This window comes from Xenopus laevis, chromosome 2S (assembly GCF_017654675.1).
Source record: "Xenopus laevis strain J_2021 chromosome 2S, Xenopus_laevis_v10.1, whole genome shotgun sequence".
Taxonomy (NCBI): domain Eukaryota; kingdom Metazoa; phylum Chordata; class Amphibia; order Anura; family Pipidae; genus Xenopus; species Xenopus laevis.
Window position 1 is genome coordinate 92,159,144 of NC_054374.1, and position 24,346 is coordinate 92,183,489.

Here is a 24,346-nt window from a genome sequence, read left to right on the forward strand (position 1 = left end):
GTTTTCTGTTACTGACTTTCATTACAGCACCCTATCTGTGTGGCTTTGCAACTGTCGTTCAGCAACACCTGAATGGTTGATAGTTGAAAAGAATTAATTATAATTAGCAAGTACAGCATCTAGGCCATGTAAGTGCTACAGGTCACCTGATTTCACTGTAGCTTCTTACATTGTCTACATGTGTTTATTTTTTTTTTTAAGAAAATTTAAAAACAAAGGCTATAGTTTATTTTTAATAAGGAACAGACTGAACTTTCCTCATATCCGTATTCATTTTAGTTTATTTGCTTAGTAGTATATAGAGATATACTGGGTAATGAAATAAAATGTAAACAATACAATTTATAGTTTGAGGGCCAAATTCACCAACCATTTTTAATTACCATAGAGCAGATCCTGCAGTTGAAGGGACCCAAGCCATGGGAGTTTGCTGTATGGTAGTCCCCCTCCTCAGCCACATCATTTCCTTCAACTTGGCTGCCCACTAAAACAAGCTTGCCATTCCCTTCTGAATATTTTTGCAAGGCAGCCCTGTAACTTCACATAATGCCACTGGCAGGCAGGGTTTATCACAATGGGTATGAAGACCTGGGCAAACTTGACACCTTTTATTGCATTACCCTTTACCCCTTGTTATCCCCCAGTACACCGCCTCTAGAAAATATTTCAGGGTATTACAGATGATCAGCAGAAAATCCAAATATGGCAATGGCACAAATTGTAAAATGTAATAACAGAATCTACATACTGTACCTGTTTTGTCATGGACTATGGAAAACAAGAGATGCTTTGATGCAAGGACATTTTGTCTAAGGCTGCTACCTGCTACAGGTGATTGCTGTCCTGAACAGAATAAGACAGAAAAACAATTTACTCAACAATATTTTCTTTCATTTTCGTAAATATTTTGTTTATGTTTTCATGTAAAAATGTATAAATGTGGATAATTCTGCAAATGAGTGACACAATCAACCCTGCATAGCAATGCAAGGTCAACAGAGCTATAATCACAAATCATTTTTCCTAATTCACTGTATCAGTGGGTCTCACAACTGGGTCAAGAGCACCCTGTAGTGTTTGAAGTCCTGCACAATTCTGCATCACATACAGTTCACTCTTCTTTATATTTGTTCATTTTCTTTTCAGACCTAAGTGCACAATTTACCCTGAAAGAATGGTCTTAATCTTAATACAATCTATAACCAAGCTATATAAGGATGAAAAGGCACTTTTCTAATATTCAGTATCAGTGAAGATATATTCAAAAGCCAAATGATATCCATTTCTATAGCACACATCCCACCAAACCAACTTAAAATTTCTCCCCCAAGGCTGTATTCCAATCAAGTGAGTTCCCACACCATAATCTGTCCCACATCTTCTGAAAGGCTGTCCCAGCTTTTGGCCACAGAACCCAAGGCATTAAATGAAAAAAAAAGTCTGTACTTAAAGGGCATGTAAAAAAAATAAAATCCCATTTTTACTTTCTTTAATGAAAAAGAAATCTCCAATACAGCATTTCTAGCCTTATTCTATTTTAGACTTTACATGCCTTTTAATATCCACAATATCATAATGCTGGAAAAATTATGTTACGTCTACTACTATTCTAAAATGATGGAATTAGCTTTTTAGGATATTCTATTGCTCCCAATAAAATATTATTTCTCAATGGGTAAGTTTGCCTATTACGTATAACTCAGTTCTCCAGCTATACCCCAACTATAGATAAAACATAATTATCCAAAAAAAAAGAAAAGGGTTTCAATGCCATCAAAAATGGTGGAAGAGTTGAATTCCACCGGATATAGTTGATTACCACAGCAGTCTGAGAAGTCATGATTATTTTCAGCTGATGGCCTTTGAACCAGCATTTGATTGACTGCATTTGTTCCAAGCATGTTTGAATGAACCTCTTGCTTTGGCTCCAATGAAATCTGGTTAGGCTGGGAAACACTGTAGGGAAAATTTGAAGCACTGGAAGGATGCTCTTGAATAGGCAGCCTGTGGCATTGGCTGGTTTCTGGAATAACCTTAGTTGCTGATGTAGGTGGGCTATTCAATTCTGAACAAGATTTTGGCTCTCTGATGGATTCTTCTGTAGGTCTAGATATAGAGAAAGAATAAAAGACTTTTCAGATACTCATACATTTGTAAAGTCATTCACAAGATTACTAAGTAATAATAATCTGATAAACTTTCATATTTTGTTTTCCTCTTGTTAAAAAATATATAAGCAGCATATTAATATATTCTTCAAAATATTTATAGTTATGACATAAAATACAGCATATAGCAACAAAATAGTAGTGCAATGTCAAAGTAACTCCATGTCTAGATGTACCGAAGTTTTCAAGTGTTCTGGTAACCCTACCCAGGGCCGCCATCAGAAATCGCAGGGTCCCATACGGAAAAATTTCATGGGCCCCCTGGGCTACGCCCACCACAAGCCCCACCTACAGGTCCGCCCACCCCACAGGTCCACCACATACTAAAAAAAAAAAAAAACATTGGTGGCCACATGTTGTTAAAAAAATATTGGTGGTCAGGGCCCCCCATTAAAAAATATTGGTGGCCAGGACCCCAAATGGGAAAAAAATGGTGGCCAGGGCCCCCCCACACACACGTTATAAGAAAATTGGTGGCCAGGGCCCACCTTAAACGTCCATGTAAAAAAAACTCCCCCCCCCCCCCAGAAGATACCTCCCTTTGTGCTCCCGCCCTGCCTTCCCGAAGTCAGCAGCTCTCAGAAAGCAGGGGGGCCCGGCTTAACAAGAAAGAGCGGTGTGGCCAGGCCCCCCCCTTACCCTCGGGCCCCCTACAACTCTCCCCCCTCATGGCTGCCCTGACCCTACCCTGCATTTTGTACACAGACCGCGAGAAGCAGGGATGCACACATCTGCAGCTTTGTGTATCTGTACTTACAAGTACAGCTTCAGCGCAGGTACAGAGAGCGGAGATCGGTCTGAAAATACCTGTTTTTTTTGGATTTTCATGCTGATCTCCGCGTACCTGCACTAGTTTGTTTAGTATACCCCTAAGCTTAGCTTCTCAACAATGGCTGAGAGCACACTGAGCAGTGCCAATGACACCCCTACCAAAATCCAAGATGCTGAGCTTCAACAGACTTAAAGCTCTGAATCATTATTTTTATATCAATGCTGGAACTTTAGGCTATCACAGTAAATTCAGTATTTATAGAAGGGCTTAGTTCTCCTTTAATACAAATTACCATATATTTGGTGTCATAGTAGAGTTATGTAAAGTTTTCAGACTTACATTCTTAGCTTGAATCTGATGTTGTGGCTGTGTTTTAAAATGAGCATCAAGCTTTTCAAATCATATTCTGCAGGCTTTCTAAAGCTGATCCCATCAGGCAAGCCCAAGACAACAACTGATCCAGGCTCCTTCATCACTTTCTCATATGGCACAGGAACTATATTAGACTTACCCAGGGCCTCACCTAAAACAACATTTATAAAGATGAAATTGTACGATAATGGGCATGGATTCATATTGAGGGTGTTATTTATCTAAATCTGATTTTTTCTGGTCATAAAAAAAAAATCCTTCATAGGTAAAAAAACCCTCAAATTTTTCTAGATTTATTAAACCCCGAAGCTGCTAAAAGTCCTAATAAAAGGACACTTCATCTCAAACCTGCCAAGGTCATGTAGAAGTCAATGGCAGATGTCCTGTTTACAGTTGAAAGATATCATGATCTGCACTGAATTTTGTACATAAAGCCAAAAAAATAATAGTGGTTTTCGGGGGTCAAATCCAAAACAATCGTACGATTCGGGATTTTTCACAATTTTATCGAGTCCCAAACCAGATTTTTTTTAGTTAATTTATTGATAAATAAGGTAAAAATGTGGATGGGAGTTTGGTTTTTACTAAAATAATGAGAAATTTTTGGATTTTAGTAAATAATCCCCTAAGTGTATACTCTACTCTGATCTGAAGTTCTTTGTATGTGTTTTTCATAAGTTCCATGGCCTTGATAAGAGTTCAAGTCATGTGAAGAATTTATGATCCCAGTGTTTTAAACCTTGCATTACTCTTATCTCAAAATATGTGAAGAATTGTACATTTGTTTTCAAAAGATGTACCTCTACATCTCAAAGTGAAACTAATACATTAAAGTACTTTCTACAGCAATTAAAGGCTAAGCCCAGTGCTGGCAATTTAAGTGTTGATTAAAGGAAAATATATTATAAGCCCATAAAAACATTTTGTTATAGTGCTTTGTTAAACTTTGAAAGTGATCTGTAAATTCTGCTTAACAACATTCATTTTTTTAAATACCTTTATTTCCCCTTTTAAAATGCATTTATTCCTGCCTGTGTCAAAAGCCTTATTAAAACATAATTTGTTTTTTCAAAAACTTCTGAATATGTGAATAGAATGAAAATTATAATGAATCCTAATTATTTCATACAAAAGCCTGTATAAATATGGTTTATTTTATACAGAGCCTTCAGAAATATGCAACAAACAACATGTTTGCACATGTGTACACAGGGGGAGGGGCATGGTGGCCGGCCGGGTTGCCTAGGGCACCCAGTGTATGGACCTGCATACACTGGCCAATAAGCAGACAACTTGGTCTGTCAGCAGCTTTTATTAGCCTATGACTGTGTATGGCCACCTTAAAAGGGGTTGTTCACTTTTTTCAGTTCAGTTGGTTTCAGATTGTTCACCAAAAGAAAAGGTTTCTATTTTCTAGTTGCAACCATTTTTCCATTTTTCTAATATTGAAGATAAGGTTAATTTTTTAAACATTCTCATGTCTTTCTAATGCAGCTCTGTACGGAAGAGCACTGGGGCCAGCAAAAAACAAAAAAAAATAATAATAATTCTGATGATTTATGATGATTTAAAACTCATAATTACGACTTTTAATCTCATAATTATGACTTTAAAAAGTCAAAATTATGACTTTTAACATTATTATTTTAAAAGTCATAATTATGAGATTAAAAGTCATAATTATGAGATTAAGGAGTAGATTTATCAAGGGTTGAATTGAAAATTCTAATTTTTGATATTGAATTTTCATGTTTTTATAAGGCAAAAACTGTCAAATTCAACTAGGGAATCGTTAAAATTTGATTCGAGTTTTTTTTTTTGAACTTGGAATTCAACCCTTGATAAATCTGCTCCTAAAAATCATTATAATTAGATTAAAAGTCATTTAGATTTTTTAAAGTCATAATTATGAGATTAAAACTCATAATTTTGACTTTTAAAGTCATAATTGGCAGTTTTAAAAGTTATAAATCATCAGAATTTTTCTGCTGGCTAATAAATACTAATACTATCTGTATAATAAGAAGAAAAGAAAATGTAACTAGTTGGAAATAGATAAGTAGCATCTTACTATAGAGTACTTCAAAGATCTCTTCAACCATCTTTCTCAGAAGGTAAATATCTGATGTTGGGCCAAGAGGGACATGCTGAATATTTTGAATGCCGTCCCTATTCCGCCTTTTGACCTCATTTTCTTGATCCTTTTTATGGGCACCTACTATAAAAAAAAAAAACACAAAAAAAATTAGCACCAAATACTGACATTGATTTTTAGATCACACTTGAAATGTTCATAAAATACAAGAACGTATAATGAAGACATTGCATTGAAAAGTAGAGATTATCAATTAATTTACCAACACAAAGTCATTTCTAAACAGTGATAAAATTTGCAGCTGGTAACTCCTGGCAACCAATCAGATGTTTTTTTGTTTTACCTGCAGCTGGCTGAAAAAAATATAATCACTGATTGGTTGCTATATGTTGTAGCCCAGGTGTAATTTTGCCCAGTATTAATAAATAAGGCTTGACATTTATGTTAAGTTATGTGCAGGCAGTAGCTTATTAGAGTACTATATGAAAAGCCACATCTAGATACGGTGAAGACCTGTGAGTGCGGTTTCTACTGGATGAATTATATATATATATATATAAATAGTTTCAGCTCCTGAGGACGGCTAGAGTTTGATAGCTGAAACGTTGAGGAATAAAATCACAGCCCTTGTGGCTTTTTTTTCATGATACCGTATATACTCGAGTATAAGCCGACCCGAGTATAAGCCGAGGTACCTAATTTTACCTACGAAAACTGGGAAAACTTATTGACTCTAGTATAAGCCTACACACAACTACAGCCCTGTCTCCCAGCAGCGCACATTCTGCCAAAGCGACCCCCCCAGCGATCAACCGGACTTCTTTGCAAAGTTGATGGTGACAGAGAATTGCCAAACGGATTACTGTGTGCATTGTCCCACTGTCCCACTACCATGTGCAGAGGGTGCTGTTTGATATTGCCATCACTGTTAATCTTTCGTATAACCAACAGAGGGCGATGTGTGATATTGCAGTCACTGTTATTCTTTCATATAACCAACAGATGGCGCTGTGTGATATTGCAGTCACTGTTAATCTTTCATATAACCAACAGAGGGCACTGTGTGATATTGCAGTCACTGTTATTCTTTCATATAACCAACAGAGGGAGCTGTGTGATATTGCAGTCACTGTTATTCTTTCATATAACCAACAGATGGCGCTGTGTGATATTGCAGTCACTGTTAATCTTTCATATAACCAACAGAGGGCGCTGTGATATTGCAGTCACTGTTATTCTTTCATACAACCAAAAGATGGTGCTGTGTGATATTGCAGTCACTGTTATTCTTTCATACAACCAACAGATGGCGCTGTGTAATATTGCAGTCACTGTTATTCTTTCATATAACCAACAGATGGTGCACTGTTATTCTTTCATATAACCAACAGAGGGCATTGTGGGATATTGCAGTGTCTCCCCAAGTGTACTGTTGGTATCTCAGCTACTCGGTCGGGTACCGCTGACCCGAGTATAAGCCGAGGTAGACTTTTTCAGCACATTTTGGATGCTGAAAAACTCGGCTTATACACGGGTATATACGGTAAGCCCTGTGAGTGCATTTATACACAGAGACAATATTATTCTAATTCTGGTGACTATAACAGTGAGGTATACATTTTCTCCCTATAAAGACATTTATCGTCTTCCATGTGCGCGTTTTATTTGTGTAAAAACACAATATTGCACTTATTTACTGAGGCTACGTGAGCAGCTCTGCATATGTATACTGTCCTTTGCAGTGTTTGCAGCTTTTAAGACATAATTCATATGAAACCCAGGTGTGTCATGGGTAGCCAGTGGACAGCACCATAAGAACTGGAGCTGTGCGTATTTACCTTTATACATTTAGGCTAATGCATGATCTGTAGATATGAATTTTATTTGGCATGTCATCTCTAAATCCCTTTCCTTGCACTGCATATGCTGTTTGTGCAAGCAAAGTATAATGCACAGAATAGCACAGTGAGGTAAATGCAACTACATGCATATATACTTGTAAGTAAGACTGTAAACAAAAGGAATAACTCAGTTTATCAACATGTGGAGTAAACAGGTCTGCAACTGCCTTTACCAATAGAGACAGGTAGGAATAATTGGGGAGGGAGGGAACTAAAGAAAGGGTCTTTTCCTGAAATAAGATAAAATCCTACTCTTTTATTCCTCTAAACGGAAGAAACAGATTCATAAATTCTATATTTTTTTCAGATTTCACGGACAAAAACAAAAAAATACAGACTCAAAAATACACTTTGCTCTCCAGATGCCACTGCAGTTCTTATTGTGTCCTAGTAAATTATTCTGTTGTAATGATGAGATATTTTTACAATCTGAAACCCACTGAAGACAACTTACCCAAATATTAAATACTTACTACAAAAGCGCTGAAAATCTGCTTGAAGTTCTTTTCTAGAGTTTAAAAAACATCTTCCTTTTTCTGTTCCAACTACAAATGCACTTTCTTCATGAAGAGCGATACAGGCCACTTCGGTATTAAGTTTAGACAGTGCAGTGCACTATGTAAGGGATATCATAAGAGAAAAAAAATCACCATATATACTAAATGTCATTATGTTGCTACAAAGTTCATTGCAATTAAAGAGCTTGTGGAATTACCATTTTTGGTAGGCAAACCTTTTATTCCATGATAGCATAGGTATAGCTTACTTTATCAGCAACAAAACAGAATGGCTTTAACATTTTTAAATCAGTGTATCTAACAAAGAACATAAAATACACATAAAAGAACACATACCTGCTAAGGTCTAGCTAAATACTGGAGGCTATACTCAACCTGACAATTACCAAGCCCGAGGCATTAATTGCCACAAAGCTGAACCTTAAAATAACACTGTCTGCGGCCATAGCTCCTCTACATATATCTCGCCCCCAGGCCTTGAGATTGAAGAAGCATTTATATTACATGTTAGACCCTCACTCAAGAAGACATGTTATCATCACTGTATAGACTATTGAAAATGGAATACTCTGAGAACAAAAGCAAACATGTATAAAGACAGTAGCATTAGTCAGCGCATATAGGCTATCATGATGTGCAGGCCAACCCGAAACACGCAAGTCGCACTGGTTCAGGCCTTCCTCAGTGCACCTTTTGCTGGTTGACTGTCAGCTTCCGGTTTTATAGGCACATGCTTGCCCCACCCTACCCCTATTGTGCAGTCATCGACGGTCTCTGTCAGAATAACAGTAGGATGGTAATAGCCAATCACAGCCCTGCATACACACTAGGAAACAGGGCCGGAACTAGGGGTAGGCAGAGTAGGCAAGTTCCTAGGGCGCAAAGCTGGGAGGGCGCCAGGCACGCGCCTTCTCTGCTTCTCCTACCCAACTAGTCTGGTCCCTGCTTGCAGATGATTCCGGCGTGTGTACTTTTTAGCACGTGCGTGCTGCTCCATTTCGGCTACTTATTTTTGAGCATACGTGCGTTGGCTTTTCACGCATTCAGTATTTTTCTCGCATGCACGCTTTTCCGCGCATGTGCACATTTGGTCTTTCTGCGCATGCGCGTCTGTGGGCGTCATGCCCGGCCAGGCAGCCTAGGGCGCCTGCCCAGGTTGGCCCAGTGCTGCTAGCAAAGACAGACTTTAGCTCCCTATCAGGTCAGTCTAGCTGCTGATTGGTACGGAGTGCCATGGGCTCCTCTGCAAAGCCCGGGGAAGGCAGCAAGAAGTGGAAAAGATGGGTGGGACTAGTAGGGTTTTTTGCAGAAATTTTCAATAAATCAGCCCGAAACACTACTTTGTCACCACTTTCCTTCTATATTTAAGCCAAAAAAAATAATGGTAATACCACATTACAAAAGTGTTATATTGCGTTGATGTAATTAATTCTTGGACACATTAGGATTTAATGCGAGATCTATTTTTTTTTAGAATCTTTCATTTATTAAATGCTGAACCATTGATAAATGCACTTCTAAAAATCCCATAGGAATGAATAGAAAGTGGTTGAGTATTTCTGTGGTGACTTCTAGGGGCCCATTTACTTAGTTCGAGTGAAGGAATAGAATAAAAAATAGTTTGAATTTCGAATGGTTTTTTTGGCTACTTCGACCATCAAATTGGCTACTTCGACTACGAATCGAACGATTCAAACTAAAAATCATTCGAATATTCGACCGTTCCATAATCAAAGTCTCTTTAAAAAAAAATAAAAAAAAACTTCGACCCCCTACTTCGCCACCTAAAACCTACCGAGGTGCAATGTTAGCCTATGGGGAAGGTCCCCTTAGGCTTTCTATCAATTTTTTGGTCGAAGAAAAATCATTCAATCGATGGGATTAAAATCCTTCGAATCAAACAATTCGAAGGATTTAATCGTTCGATCTAACGATTTTTCGTTCGATCGAACTATTTGCGGTAAATCCTTCGACTCCGATATTCGAAGGATTTACATTCGGCAGTCGAATATCGAGGGTTAATTAACCCTTGATAATTCGACCCTATTTAAATCTGCCCCCTAATCTCACATTTTGATAAATTTGCTCCTAATTGTCAGGACCTATAAACAATCAAGACAAAAAAATAAGCCACCCTAATAAAGCAAAATATATAACTATGCCTTAAATTTACAGGAAAGTTTTATATTTCATATACTAGGAGACCACAGTTTCAGGTAGCCCGACTGGTTAATTCAATTTAAGGATAACAAATCCTAACACAGACAGACAGCTTTGCAAGCAATCAATAGAGGGTACAGTACTTATTCCTAAATCATTCCTTTGCCCTAACTTCTACACAATTAATCTTGTCAAATGGGCTTTTTCATCCTACTCTGGCTAAGCACAATATTGCTAGCTTTTCCCTTTATAGCACAGAAGGATAAGGTTGCCCAATTCTTTTGAGTATACACGGTTACTTTCTTCCTCTTCATTTTGGCTTAACCTTGTCAGGCCTTCACAGTAATTACTTGTCATTTGGAAGCAGAGAAAGCACAGTGTATTATTCTCAGCAGAACAGCTGCTGGCTCACTCTTCTACTTTATGATAATAAAGATAAGGGTTGCAGTTCTTTTTTGTGATCCATCACTGCAAACGCCAAATGTTAGCCAAGGTCACAGATGCATGCAAATCTTAAATAAAACTTACCATGGAATCTAAAGCAGTTACAAGGCTTGTAATAATCTCATTCTTCCCACCGGGGATTGAAGAAGGCCATAGATTCGGTCTCGAGTTATTCAAGGATCCTTCATACTGCTTTCCTGCCAGAGCCATATTCTTCTGAAACAGACACATGGCTTTATTGATCATTTATCCTCTCACTGAATGACACATTACTGGTCGATTCAAAAGCACTGCTCTTCTCATAGAGCTAAGACATAGCATGTACTGGGTTTCATTTGAAATCTCATTTCAATCTGTAACTGTACAGTAATTATTAGACCTGCAGCAAGAATAGTGAGCAGGGTTTGACTACCATAATAACAATTATCCCCAAAAATAATATTGTAATTCAAAGTTAACAGTACACAAATATTTAACATGGATAAGAAACTATATGGACACACTTCTTTCTCTAACAGATAAAATAAATAAAATTTATACTCATTTGTGAAATGGATGGCAAAAATATAGAACGATCAGAAAGTGCCAAGAGTAAACATGTCAGGATATTTTAAATACCATGGGGTATACTTAATATGAAGTAATACTGGGCAATAATTCCCTTATACATAATGGGGTATCAGACAGACCACCAGATTCCTTTATTTGAAATTATTTCATTATGAATTTATAATACTTCAATTTCAATCCATCTGTTTTTTTCTCCTTTTGTTAAATGGTTTATCCCGAAATATTATTCATTATTATAATATTAATCATTAATAGTTAGTTACTCATGTGGTTTTAGATAGAAGACAACAAGCACATCATGAAACTACCAAACCGCTGTCTGCAAAACAATTTACTGTAACAGCATAATTCATTCTCTCAGAAACCTGGAAATGAAAGTGACAAAAGAAAAGTAGGGTGGACTTTTTATAATGTCAAGAGACTGGGAAACTAAACAACCTTGGAAACCTAGCAGAAAGGCACAGCGTCTAGCCAAAGAATGAGCATGAAGCAAGGAAAACTTGATTTGCTACGCAGACAATCACTGTGGAAACCTGCTGAGGCTTAAAAGGGAGAATCAATGAGTGTATTTCACTGCAGACCCTGGCACGGTAGCCTCAATGAGTAATCCTCATTACCATGAAGATCTATATCTGAACAGAATGCGGAGAGCAGAACTTTGACTTTCATTGTGAAGGTTAAAATTAAATCAAGAGGAGAATAAACCATGTTCACCCACTTTCACTATTGGGCAGTTATGAAACAATTGATCTTATGTATATTCAGCAGATGGTAGCAGGAGAAATAACAAACATAAAGGGATGGTTCTGGTGCTCACTTGTTAATGGCAGTACATGAAATAAAAGGGAGGTTCTGGTGCTCACTTGATGCTGGCCATACAGCTATATAGATGTTTTGAATACTTATAAGGCATTTAAAACGAGATTTTTTTAGGTTTAAATGTGTGTTTTAGGAACTGTAGATTTGGGGCCTTCAGAATGCACATTCAGAGAAGCAACCCGAGTAGCTGAGCTTGTGCAGCCATGAATATCAATTCTCTTACAGATGTAATAAAGGCAGGGTTGTTTACTCTTTGGACAGGTGCACTCAAAGCTACTGGAGGAGATTAGTCGCCCAGCGACAAACCACTTCTTCTTCGGGCGACTAATCTCTCATGACTCCCCACCGGCTAGAATTCAAATTGCTGGCGGGATAGCACTCAGAGCACTTAGTTTTCCGAAGTAGCCAGAAGTTACTTTGTGATGCAACTTAGGGCGTCTTTCAAAAAACGAATCGCTCCAAATGCCATCCTGCCGACAATTTAGATTCTAGCCGGCGTGGAGGCAGTTCAGGGAGATTAGTTGCCTGAAGAAGTGACTTGTCGCTAGGCAACTAATCTCCCCTAGTAGCTTTGTGTGACCCTGCCCTTAAGATTGTTTGGGCAGAATGGCTATTCACTATACTGCCTGTCCACCTGGAAATGTATAGCTGGTCTTGGGGCCATTTGGACAGATCATCCTGCAATCCCAACCACAGCTAATCAGATATGTTTGAGAATGTATTACACAGCAGTACAGAAACCCCAATTATTTTTTCATAAAAACATCCATAACTGTTGTAAAAGGTGTTTAGAAATCTCAGGTGCAAATCATATATTGCCTGCCCTGCTTCTATGCCTTACTGGAAATATTTCTTAGGATGACAGGCCCCTTTTAAGCAAAGTGTGTTTATAACATTATAACAGTGATAATTCCACTTAATCATGACCTGACTCTGTGATTGCATAGAATTATTTTCTTTGGTTTAATGTTCACTATTCAAAGAAATTAATTAATTATTGCAGAGAAAGAGCAATCAATGGATAAAAATTTGGGTTATTTCAATAAAATGGAGTCTATGGGGCAAATTCACCAAGCGCCGAAGCGCCAAACGCTAGCGTCAATTCGCTAGCGTTGGGCATTTTCGTTACTTCGCAAATTCACTAACGAGCGCTGGCGTAGATTCGCTAGTGTTACTTCGCACCCTTACGCCTGGCGAATTTTCGCTACGGACGTAACTACGCAAATTCACTAATGCGCGCAGTGTACTGAACGCTACCTTTTATGCTAGACTTCCTTCGCCACCTCAGACCAGGCGAAGCGCAATAGAGTAGATAGTGATTGCTTCAAAAAAAGTCAAAATTTTTTCTAAGTCCCAAAAAACGCTGGCGTGTTTTCTACATTATAGGTGATAGGCTGAAAAAGATAGAAAATTTTTTTAGGGCTCCCCTCTTCCCCCCCTACATTTCCTAATTCATGGCAACTTACCTGTACAGTGGGCACATGTATAGGGCAAAATAACATTTTTATTTGATGTTTTGAAGGTTTTCTAGGCATTTGTAGTGCTGATACGTATTCCTCCATTGAAATTTGAATTTGGCGCCGTATGCAAATTAACCTTCGCTAGCGTAACTTCGCTTCACTTAGCGAATCAACGCTAGCGCAACTTCGCAACCTTACGCTACCCCTGTGCGCAACTTCGGATTTTAGTGAATTTGCGGAGCGCTGGCGAAACTACGCCTGACGAATCTTAGTGAATTTGCCCCTATGAGAGGTCTTTCTGTAATTTGGCGCTTTTTGGACAACGGGTTTCCAGATAAACTGATTCCATACCTGTATACAGAGAGAGAGATATATATATATATATATATATATATATATATATATATATATATCCTTCTTGAGAAAGATATATATATATATATATATATATATATATATATATATATATATATATATATATATCCTTCTTGAGAAAGAGATATATATATATATATATATATATATATATATATATATATATATCTGCAAATAATCATTTTTGCAAAAATTATACTTGCAAATAAAACAAAAGACCACACAGTGTATTAAGAAATGATGTGCCTAACTGAAAACACTTGATATTGAAATCATAGTAAATTGCCTGATATTTCAAAAGATAATAGTCAAACAGAATCCAATTATACTAGAGAAAAAAGTGAGAGGAGACCTTGTAGCTTTTTTTTTATCATGCTGGAGACAGACATCTACAGCAGTGTGGTTCTTCTGTCAACTGTCATTCCATTAACTTCTGCTATTAATATTGATTTTTAAAGCTCTTTAAAAAGCTCCAGCAAACAACGGCAGTTTTTAGGTGGCTTTTACAGGGTTTTTTTTTTGTAATACACGCTAAAATAGTTGTCTCTTCTCTAAATGATTTTCTGTTACAGTTTGTCTGTAACTGCACAAGGAATAAGTATTTATATCTGGGATATGTGATAATGCTAGACAGTGACATATGTAGGCAAAGCATATTTTGTATGCAAAGATTGTATATACATGTATGGGATCCGTTATCTGGAAACCCATTATCCAGAATGTTCCCAATTACGTAAAGGCCATCTCCCGTAGACTCCATTTTATCCAAATATTAAGTTTTTAACTAATTTCCTTTTTCTGTGTATTGATAAAACAGTACCTTGTTCTTGATCCAAACTAAGATATAATTAATCCTTATTGGAAGCAAAACAAGCCTGTTGCATTTATTTACATGATTTTCTAGTAGACTTAAGGTGTGAAGATCCAAATTATGGAAAGATCTGTTCTCAGGAAAACCCCAGGTCCTGAGCATTCTGGATACAGGCCCCATACCTGTAATTGAAATCATATACAGTATATACAGGTGGTGGCTACCATATTGCTTGCCTCACACAGCAGACTACAATAAAAAATATGGGGAGAGTTCCTCTCCTGCATCTAAAATCACCTTATAATGCAGAACAATAGGTATTCATGTAGATCACTTATGACAATATAGCAGCCCTGATATAACTGCATAGAAGCACATACGAAATGTTTATGTTTACAATTAGCTAACCCTTCCACTGTGCTGTCTGTTTAAGGGCAAACCAATACATGGAAAATATTCAATGCTAATATTCAGTACTTGCTGACACAGAAATGGCTCATACCCTTGTGAAGCAATTTTTGCAATGACTCCTGCTGCCCTGTACACTAACTTTAAAAAAAGGCCACATGCACCCAAAATTATCACAAATTTACGCACAAATCGAGCACAATTACACAGAAGCTGGTCTGGCATAATTTCTTTGCCATGCAAGTGAGGTCTGTGCTTGATTCTATAAGGCAAATTTAAAAAATGGGGCGCAGTGACTAACGATGGCGAAACTTCGCCAGCATGACGTCATTTCGGTGCATCGCCGATTTACGTAACTGTGCTAGCGAACCACACGCGACCATCAACATGCGTTTTTCATGCGTTTTTCAGCACGTACGATTATTTTCCCAACATGCACTTCTCATTGTTCTCATTGAATTTGGACGCCATATTTAAAATACGCTGCGAATTTACGTAAAGTGTGGTTTCAAACGTGCAGATCCCATAGAGTCTATTGACTTGGTAGTTTCTTGACGTATTGTCGTTTCTGCTACAAAACGCCAATACTGGCGTCCTGTGTGCGTTTTCCATTAGTTTCAGTGGTAGTGCAGTTTATGCGTATTTACGCCCGGCTGTTCTTTTTCAAAAACCCAACTTAAAAACACAGAAAAAACGCCACGTCTGGCCTTGCCCTTACATCCAACTGACTGCAGTGAAATTTGCATGACCACAACTCCACTTGCTGACAGGAATGATCCCTTTAGACTCTTAAAAAAAATAAAAATATCACAAAAGTTGTGCTGCCCTCAGTTAGTAGTTTCTATGACAACAGCTAGTATGACAACTACTGACAATACCACTGCAAAATGAATGCTTAACTGGTGTATATATAGCAACATGACTGTAGACTGTTAAGACTGTTATAAGCTTGGCAAGCCAGCCAGGATATGTTTACATATACCACAATGTAACACTGTGCCTTTTCCCAGTACAAACACTTAAAAAAGTATTTTTGCCAACTGAATTTACTTCTTAATACAATACAGGAAATATGATCATATATCTGCAAGGAGAATTGTTAATCTTCCCTGACAGGAATACATTAGGCAGCCAGTGTACTGCAATTAGACCTGCATTTCTGATTCAAAACCCAGCAGTCACCCTGCTAATACTCTGCATTTCAAAAAGGCTTAATGTAATATTTCAGTGGATCTGGGGGCATATTTATCAAAGGGTGAAACAGGGATTGCCACAGTTCACCAGAAGGAAGTATCAGAGCTCTCTGTTCACTTATATTGGATATTTTTAGCAGCATTAATAGTTTAATTTAGCAACTATGTGTAAACATATGGACCCATTGGTGCACTTCTGAGCCATTTAGAAATAAACACAAAGAACAGAGCACAGATAAAGAGTAACAGCATCTTCTAAAATACAGATCACCACTCACTTTTTACATATTACTGATCATGCAGCAAACTGGATTAGTTGAAGTGCATTTTCTGTTAAAAACAGGTATATTTTTACCTTTATGGCATGTGTTTGGACAAGGAATACAAGTGAGTTTTATCCCAGGTACAAAGGGGTGCACTTAGCTTCCAGCAATGTACAATCCACTCTGACCAGAGTCAATAGTAAGATTTAGCCAGCTCAATCTAACATACTGGCCATGAGCCAGCAAGACAGATAAAGAATTAGCTGTGTGCAAAACACAGGACATCAGCAGTGACGTCTCAGGGGCTTTACTCTCCGCTCACTTTCATTTTTTGCATGAGATAACTAAGAAGAAGTACAGTAGTAGAAAAGGTAAGTGCTGATGCCTTTACTTTCTTCTCTCAAAACCCTCAACCATACACTTTGACCTTGTGAAAATGGATTATCTGTTATTTTATACATATGTTCTCCAAAAACATACAGTACATACATATACATGTATGCATACAATGATTAATTGGCTCCTGATAAAATTACCCATAGTGTTTTTGAATGTAATAGGGACTTCAAGTGTAAGGGTGTGAATAATATATACTCTCTAATGTTGACTATATCAACACTATATAGAGGATAATAATAATCATCCATATTTTACAGCACTTCTAATTTGAATGGAGATAGAGAGTCAATCTCTGTGTATTGAAGGATTCTCATTTTATAATATACGGTAAGCACCTGCTGAGAAACAGTCATCTGGTCAACAACACGGTTACTGGCAATACCACATCTAATTCCCCTTCCCACCTATGTTTAAATATCAAAACAAGCATTATGGATTGAAGGTGCATTGGCTTTAACCAAACAAAATCCATCCAGAGAGAGGAAGAAATAATGACAAATCCAGTTAGAATTCCATGGTTTATGCCTATTAGAGCAGGTTACTGTTTCTTTGCGCAGCACTGGATCCTGTTGAAAAGGATGTGAGAATTTCAATTGTAGTTTCTGGGGTTGTTGGTTTGTGGTTTGCAAGGAGGATCTTGATAATGGTTATCTTTCCACCTCTGTGAGAATTACTTTTCTTTCGATGTTCTTTTTTTTCCAACAAAGCTTTTCTTTGTGTGTTGTAAGCCGTTGTTAAACCTAGCCTCTTGAGATATGAAATCATTGTGCGGTTGCGGACACGGTTACATCTATAATTCCAGTACCAACCATTCGGCCTGATGCAAAATGTGATAGCGTCAGTAACATTCCTTCTTTGCATATTTGCATTTATACATATGGATAATGCCTCATTTCAAAAGGTCGAAATAGAATGTAAATAAACAAATACACAAGGAAAGTACATGGTCTTCTATTACTTATTGAACAATGGATTGTCTACCTTGATTAAGTTATGTGGTTTTATATTCCTATTCTTTAAAGATAAGCAGTGTCAGACTGGGGTGAAAGGAGTCTCTGCCAGCCAACATCTCCCCTGTGTGTGCTGTATACCTCTTGGGAGAGGAGCACACTTACCTCATATACTGGTGAAATATCTGCTCTTTTCTCAAATTAATGTACTTTAAGAAAAGGCTGCTCACATTGGCTCAGGCATAACTGTAGCATTATTTTTCATCTGCATTATTTTTTTTAGTTTTTATTATAGATCTGAATGTGGAAAACTTAGTTACTCATTTACTAATAGCAGGTGCAGCACCCAAATGAGAACAAATTTACATCGATTTGGAGGGTATTTGCATTTGTGCTATGCCGCTGTACCTTCCCTTCTGTGCCCTTACGTGTACCATTATCATGTATTTTAGAGTGCCAGCATATTTCACAGCCCTGTATGAGGCACAAGGAGCATGTCACAGCACTAGGGATGCAATGATGCTGAAATTCTAGTTTAAATGATGCTATTGCAAATAGAAATATAGCAAATTGCACCAATTGTTCCATTCCATTACTCACTGGCAACTGTGTTACTCATGTTATTTAAAATGTCATTACGGGGACTATTTATTATTCTGTAAAACAAAATTTGCTGAAGAAAGGTGTAAAAAGTTGTGTAAAATAAATGGCGAATTTATCAAGCTGTGTTTTGTTTTATGCTAACGCCAGATTTTCCATCCTTATTTTACACTGCTTCAGACCTTTGTACATAAGTTCTGGCGGAAGTTGCTCAAAGAAAAAGCAAGTAAAAATTATGGCATTTTTTTACACGGCGATATATGGTGGATTATTCCGCCGTTTTTACACCACTTAATAAATATGCCTCTAAGACTTTGTTACCTGTACTGTAGCTTCCACTTTCAAGAGTGTTTCCAGTGTTACCTACAAACCTCCAGCTGTTGTTGCTATATAACAGCCAGAATAATCTGCCTGGGGAGGCCGAGTTATCTGCAGTTTAAATGCATTATTTACATATTTTAATATCACTATAACCATAAAGTAATTATCAGGGCCATCCATAGCTCTGAAAACTGTAGTAATCAAGAGGGGGTGCATAAAGCCTAATACATATTCAGTATATCAAGGAATTGTGGGTTTGGTACACTAGCCCAGAAGCAAAATGTCCCTGCAAATTATATTCAGATGTCTGTGGTGTGTTTTCATTACATTTAAAAGGACTTGTAGACCATTCTTGTAATATGGTTTACAGCAACTAAACATAAATGTGAGCAACTGGCATGAACAACTAGCACAAATATTATTATAAAAATACAGAGGTATAACTCTCTTTAGATGGTACTGCCCTAGCTTCTTTGGAGAAATAAAATCACAATCCTAATTCCTGGGCCCCTAGTGCCTATGGCAACCGTCTTTGGTCTCCTTGGAAACTAATCTCGTGGTATTTGAACAATGTTAAAAAGGTCTGTTTAATCTTGCAAACAGCAAACCTCTTTCAGGGGATGCGCAGTGCAAGCGACACCATCCCCCACAAAATAGCATTACTTTTAGTGCAAAGCAAGTGGTGAAAAATAATATTTTATACTAATAAAAATAAGCCTTCAGGTTTGTGGTTGCAACTGATTGTTGCTGTCCTCAAGGCATTGAGTAAAACAACATTTTTATTAGAACACAAATCACAAGTATTATTGTTATACACTTTTCTGATGTTCAGCCTGTATTATTCTCTCAAAACAGCAATTCTGAGGTAATTTTACAGTGTATTTCATTATTTTGCATATAATACTTTAACAATATTTCAGTGAAATGTACATTCATTTGTATGTAAGTAAGTTTTGGGGCACACTGGGAGATTCGGGGAGGTTTAGTCACCCGGCTACTAATCGCTTCTTTTTAGGGGCGACTAATCTCCCCAAACTGAGATTAGTAAATAAATAAAAAGATGTGTGTATGCCTATTCTATTATCTGTTGTGTATACAGAATAACTGTGTGGCACCTAAAACTGTATCACAAAAATAATGCTCTGAAGGCTTAAGTGAGCTATAACAGCTTATAAGACATGTATTTATAATAGGTTCAATTTTTTGGGTGAGATGGTGTCTGTTAAAGTCACAGGGACATATAGCATAGTAGTATAATAAATGTTGGGTGCATTTATAGTATGTCTGTTTTATACAATAAACTGCAGACATTCAACTCATACTGAACAGTACATACTCAAACATTTACTGTACATTACAACATATCTGTAAATAAAAAGCACTCAAGAATGTGAACTGAAACAACGTTGTTTTTGTCTTATTGCCTGGAGCACCTAAATCGTATAAGCTGAGGTGACTTCTTGTTTCCTTTCATTGCTCTGAGACATGGATATGTTGTAATCTGATGCAGGTGTTTCCATGTAAATCAAAAAAGGAGCCTCTGAAGGCTGGTGAAAAGGCCCAAGATGCAGTTTCAAAAGACCAAGGATTCATCGGAATGGAATGCTCTTTCCAAATGTACTCAATCCAAGTGTAATACATTGATATTTTCAAAGTGATATATACTATCATAATATTGCTATTTCAATAAAGATGCTTATGAAAAATGTATCAATCAGGACTGAGATGATCTATGCAGTTTAAAGGAGAAGGAAAGCTACAGAGGCATATGCTGCAAGAGTGCAAGCTAGAATGCTATATTTATTCTGTAGAATCTTTTAACATACCCGAGTAAAAAGCTCTAGAAGCTCTCTGTTTGTTTAGGATAGCAGCTGCAGTATTAGCTTGGTGTGACATTACTTCCTGCCTGAGTCTCTCCCTGCTCACTCATAGCTCTGGGCTCATTTTACAGCAGAGAAGGGAGGGGGGGATAGGAGCAAACTGAGCATGCTCACAACGGGGGCAAGGAGGTTTAAGCTGAAGGCAGGAAGTCTCATGCAGAAGCCCATGTGTACACAATAGAAGGAAAGAAATGCAGTGTTTCCTTTGACAGAGGACTCCAAGCAGCACTACTTTGAGGGTTTACTGGTATATTTAGGTGGACCTTTCTAATAAGGCTTACTTAGTTTTAACCTTTCCTTCTCCTTTAAAACCCTCAATGCCTCTTTCTTCCATGCTAATGCAGTGCACTTCTATATAGTGGAATGCTGGAATTTATAAATATCTATATATATTTATAAATATCAAATATATATTTCTGCTTTATATCATTGTCTCTCGGGAAGGGTTTATTTTATTTGTACGACAATATTATGAACCAGTTCTTAAAGAAAACAAAAATATCTTCTATACATTATTACATTAAGAAGGTATCAATTGATGTGGTTCAGAAAGCCTGTAAAATTACAGCTCTGTTGCTCTGTAAAAACGTCACTGCTTCCCATAATTCAGGGCTTTCTGGAAAGTACGTTTTTGGATAACAGATTCCATACCTGTATCTCAGCTACATACCATCATCTTCTTTCTTACAAGGCATGGGTTCTCCTCCTATTTAGCTATTCTTATATTTAAATTGCAAAAAAAGTCAAATCTGAAGTGTCAGCTCAATGGTTAGCACTGTTGCCTTACACTGCTGACAGTGTTTGGAAATGGGTTTCCTTCTGAAAATATTAAGGCTGGTTAATTGGTTTCTAAAAAACTTGACCATACTGTGTGTGCATTGAGTGAATGTGTTAGAGAACATGGTATTATAAGGGAAGTAGATGGTAAAAATAAGACAAAATAAGAGGTGTTCGAGACACCTGTATAATCTTCGTGCAAATGCAATATATTTAGGCTAATGGCATGGAGGGGGGTTGACAGTTTGTCACCTAAAGGAAATCACACAAAACGCAAAACATCCAAAAAAAAAAAACCTTTACCTTGCTGGAAATAGGCATTGCCATACTTAAACCTCACCAAATATATAATTACGGAATGAAAACTGCCCTGCTGCATTAAACTCCTCTCCAGATAACAGAAGTTCAGTAATTGTCTGTCTGATGGAAGAAAATAGATATTTTTTATAACGGAGAAAAGGTCTGCATTGATCACAGAGTCTAGCCCTTTATTTGTGAAGCCTGTCATAGCAAATTAAATTCTTAGAAAGTACCTGCAAGTTATGCTGCAATAAATCATCTTATTATTGCCAGTCTTCAATCAGTAATGCTGCCAAAATGTGACTACAGCACAGAAAGCCCTAGGGACCCATTCCAGACAGACTAGAGAACACTCTGGGAAGTTCTTCTGCATAATGATCTCATGGAAGGTAAACACTTAGGGGGTTATGTAATAAAAGGCACCAAGTTTGCCCAGGAGCAGTAACCCATAGCAACCAATAAGCTTTTAAACAGGTGACCAGTATATGCTGCCTGCTGATTGTATGCTATGGGTTACTGCTCCTGGGCAAACTCAGAGCCTTTTATTACATATGAGGACTAGCTTTTAACAACAAGTAAATATTTAAAGAACATTTTATTTAGCTATACACTATGGCATGATATGGTCTTGTTGCAAATAATATATGTTCCACAGTTCAGTTACTAAGTATCCCAATACGCTCTATTTACTATGAACATACCAGATATGCCCAGGAACATTTGGGATGCATTATATATTTTAATTTACAAAGTTACTAGTATACAGCAATACTGGGAACCAATACACACAGAACACATTTTTAACTGTAAAATATACTATCGGCAAACCCCACTGAACATTGCAGTGACATTCACACACTACTCATTGTGCAAATTCATGTTTATCATTCAGTGCCTAAACACTTATGATTATTAGCAGGCATTTGTATTAACAGAAATTTCCTAGGAAAAATGAAGTTACTGTATATTCACAGAAACTTCGTTTTGCTCATCAAGCTGTGGGCTGTATCCCACAGATAAGAAATGCTGGGGGGACCACATAAAGAGAAAATATAAGGATAACAAGCCCCTCTGGAAGTGACTATACTTTTTTTGAGTTATAGCAATGACTTTATCTTACCACACTATGGAATAACTAGATTGAAAGATTAATTGGATAATGAAGGACTCTGTATACGGGAGGTGGGGATATGGCTTTATAAGGTGTGTGTACACTGCATTTTGTATCCTGACGAAGGGAAGGTGTACCCCACCGAAACGTTGATACTTTTGGTGAAGCAATAAATGGGTTAAGCTCCCCAACTGTGTGTGCAGCTCCCTGTATTCATAGATGCTCAGGGACCAGGTCAGTGGATATCCAGCACCACCAGAGCAGTGTCTGAAACAACAACAGGTGTGCAGAGGATTTTTTACATATTCAACTGCATTTTTTCTCCCATGAATATCGGTTAATTTGGCAAGTTTAATAATGTCATTTGCTCATGCACCATGTTGGCCGGTACATGGAGTAACAGCAGTTCTGAATGTTCATAAAAAGGAGGTCATACTATTAACGGTCAATCATACATCATTCCTCTGTCTGGATCAAAGGCTCATTGCTTGAAAACTTAGGTTCTATACGTGTACTAAAAAAATTCAAAAACAAAAGAATAAGAAAAAAAACCTGTTATCCAGAATGCTTGGGACGTGAGGTTTTCCAGGTAAGGGGTCTTTCTATAATTTGGATGTTCATACCTTGAGTCTAATAAAAAATAATTCAAAAATTAATGAAACCCAAATATATTTTATCATAGTTGGGATCAAGTACAAGCTACAGTTTCATTAAAAATCATTTTTAAAAAAATTGAAGTGTTTGATTATAATAGAGTCTATGGGGCAAATTCACTAAGATTCGAAGTTGCGCCTGGCGCAACTTCGCCGCACTTCGCTAGGCGTAGTTTCGCCAGCGCTCCACAAATTCACTAAAATCCGAAGTTGCGCTCAGGGGTAGCGTAAGTTTGCGAAGTTGCGCTAGCGTTGATTCGCTATGTAAAGCGAAGTTACGCTAGCGAAGGCTAATTTGCATACGGCGCCAAATTCAAATTTCAATGGAGGAATACGTATCAGCACTACAAATGCCAAGAAAACCTTCAAATCATCAAATAAAAATTTTATTTTGCCCTACACATGTGCCCACTGTCTAGGTAAGTTGCCATGAGTCAGGAAATGTAGGGGGAAGGAGGGAGCCCCAAAAATTTTTTCGATCTTTTTCAGCCTATCACCCATAATGTAGAAAACACGCCAGCGTTTTTTGGGACTTAGAAAAAATTTTGACTTTTTTTGAAACAATCCCTATCTACTCTATTGCGCTTCGCCAGGTCTGAGGTGGCAAAGGAAGTCTAGCGTAAAAGGTAGCGTTCAGTACACTGCGCAAGTTAGTGAATTTGCGTAGTTACGTTGCTAGCGAAAATTCGCCTGGCATAAGGGTGCGAAGTAACACTAGCGAAACTACGCCAGTAACGAAAATGCCAAACGCTAGCGAATTAACGCTAGCGTTCGGCGCTTAGTGAATTTGCCCCTATGGGAGATGTAATTCTGAGCTTTCTGGATAGAGAGTTTCTGGGTAATAAATCCTATACCTTTACATCACATGTAGGGAAGCATAACGTTTATGCTCCACGTTTTTTGCTATCTAGCAAGTATGTTCATGGACACACAAAGGTGGATCCAGCATTAATTAAGTGCAGCCTTAACCTTAAGGGAATGGTACCACCAAAAAATTAAAGTGTTTTAAAGTAATGAATATATCAT

General features: G+C 37.5%; 1 protein-coding gene across 8 annotated transcripts in view; it reads right to left on the reverse strand.

The window, feature by feature from the left end:
- gtf2ird1.S (GTF2I repeat domain containing 1 S homeolog) overlaps positions 1-24,346 on the reverse strand; it is a 61,837-nt gene that overhangs the window by 30,735 nt on the left and 6,756 nt on the right. For 6 of the 8 annotated variants that reach the window (XM_018248128.2, NM_001088781.1, XM_018248127.2 and 3 more), the window contains 6 exon segments: positions 10,515-10,646; positions 7,782-7,923; positions 5,384-5,530; positions 3,280-3,463; positions 1,820-2,106; positions 754-843 (listed from right to left, as the gene is read on the reverse strand). In XM_018248128.2, coding sequence (XP_018103617.1) covers positions 754-843; positions 1,820-2,106; positions 3,280-3,463; positions 5,384-5,530; positions 7,782-7,923; positions 10,515-10,640 — 976 coding nt within the window. In that variant the 5' untranslated portion in view covers positions 10,641-10,646. 8 annotated transcript variants of the gene reach the window in all.